This window comes from Seriola lalandi, unplaced genomic scaffold (assembly GCF_002814215.2).
Source record: "Seriola lalandi dorsalis isolate HSWRI2012SDOR001 ecotype SW California unplaced genomic scaffold, Sedor1 jcf7180001975278, whole genome shotgun sequence".
Taxonomy (NCBI): domain Eukaryota; kingdom Metazoa; phylum Chordata; class Actinopteri; order Carangiformes; family Carangidae; genus Seriola; species Seriola lalandi.
Genome location: NW_019445944.1, coordinates 1 through 1972, shown reverse-complemented (window position 1 = coordinate 1972; position 1972 = coordinate 1). Strand labels below are relative to the sequence as shown.

Sequence of the window (1972 nt, the reverse complement as noted above, 5' to 3'; positions counted from 1 at the left end):
GTCACTGTGCAGGATCATATATGTTCAGAGTCTGACACTGAAAAAATAGACCTATCACTTCACACCTGTCATACTTTATTTTAAATTACTTGGCTTGACATCATCATTTTTGTAACTGATAGAAGAGTTGTGGATTATTTGGTGACTACACTGCACTTTCATTTACTTTTTTTTAATTGGCCAGTTGGGGGCAGTAATGTTGTGAAATGACCATGAACCTACCAGAACATTAAATAGAGGAAGAATTGATCCGTGAGGATTATCCGAGCAGCCATGAGGATGACAGGGGAGAACAGTTCTGGAAACTCGGAAATAACAATGGATGATGTTAAAAACCTCATTAAGAAGAAAGATGACATTGAGGAGCAGATAAAAGCTTATTACGACGTCTTAGAAGACGTAAGTTGGCGGTCAGATAATCAGACACACAACGTAGCATAAAGCTAACCCCGAGACTACTAGCATCTGTCAGGAAGTGGTTGTAGTTTACATGTTTCTCTTTCTTCACTCTGTGTTCACAGCAAGGTGTCGGAGTTGAAGGTCCCTTGGTCGACGCAGAAGGCTTCCCCCGGGCAGATGTTAATTTATACCAGATCAGGACAGCAAGACACAACATTTCATGTAAGCTGCAGCTTGTTTGTTGTTTCTAGTGTTTTCTGTGGCAGCAGGGGACATTTGGGTTTATCGTGAAGCAGCACGACGTCACGTAACCACCTGTTAACGTATTGACGTCATAGTCTGTCACGGCCATTTAGGTAATGGAGTCGCAATTAGTATAATTTCCAAACAACATTCTTTACTTTCATTATATGGACGGATCAGTTAAAACCAACAAATACCTGCGTGATGACACCAACGTGCAACAGTTAAAACGTTGAAGTAAAACAAGTTGAGCCCAATTTCTTTATCTTAAAATGAATGTTTGTTTAGACAAATTGTCAGAAAATTACATGACAGAAGTCACTACCACAATTGACCAAAAGTTAGTTTGGACTGATATATCACTTATTAAATATGACATCATCTGACGTGTAGCATGTTGGTGTAAGGCTGCAACTAATGATTATTTTCATTTTCAATTAATCTGCTGATTATTTGTTTAATATGTAGAATGTGGGAAACGGTGAAAAATGCATATCAGAATTTCCCAAAGCCCATGGTGATGCAATAAAATGTCATGTTTTGACCAACCAACCATACAAAAGCAAAAGATATTCAAGTTATAATTATGTAAAATGGGGAAAAGCAGCAAATCCACTCATTGGATAAACTTGCCCAAGAGGATTCTTGTCATTTTGTTTAAACAGTGGCTGAAATTTAATTAGTTCACAATACTTGCAAATTCATTTTCTGTGAATCATTTAACTGTCGCACCTCTGTTCTCCTTTTATAGGCAAAATCTTTCATCATTTATTTTCAGTCCACTGTCATTTTAAACATGAAGCCTTGACCATGTCTTCCAGGCCTGCAGAATGATCACAAAGCCATCATGGCGGAGATAGAAGAAGCCCTGCACAAACTGCATGCTCGAGAGAAAGCTAAGCGGGAACGGGATGAGGCGGAGGCCCACGTGGAGGCAATGGAACAGCAGGTCACCCTGCCTCCTCCATTTGCACGAGTGGATGCAGTGACTCAAGGCTCACCTGCCTGTAGAGCTGTGAGTAATGAGAAGTGTACTTTATGTCTGGTAGTGGTTTCAGATGCACCATCACAATTCTTTGAAGTTAAGGGTTAAAATATAGCTGTTTTGTTGCTGTACATTTTTTTGTCTTTCCAAAGGGGCTCAGCGTTGGTGATGAAGTCACTGAGTTTGGTTCTGTGAACACACAGAACTTCCAGAACCTCCAGAATATTGCTGCTGTGGTGCAACACAGTGAAGGGGTAAGCTTTGGAAGTAATCCACTGGTTGAGCAGTAAATCAGATTTTATTGTTTACATAAATTAATTTAAATTAAGATTTTTTTTTTTTTTT

At 39.2% G+C, this 1972-nt stretch overlaps 1 protein-coding gene across 1 annotated transcript; it reads left to right on the top strand.

Annotated features, from left to right (window-relative positions):
• Nucleotides 1-226: 226 nt before the first annotated feature.
• On the top strand, nt 227-1913 carry LOC111655320 (26S proteasome non-ATPase regulatory subunit 9-like; the record flags this gene model as incomplete). Its single annotated transcript, XM_023406664.2, has 4 exons — nt 227-399; nt 522-621; nt 1464-1657; nt 1780-1913. Coding segments are annotated over exons 1-4 (554 nt in total), but the record flags the coding sequence as incomplete, so codon positions are not given.
• Between the last annotated feature and the right edge of the window lie 59 nt (nt 1914-1972).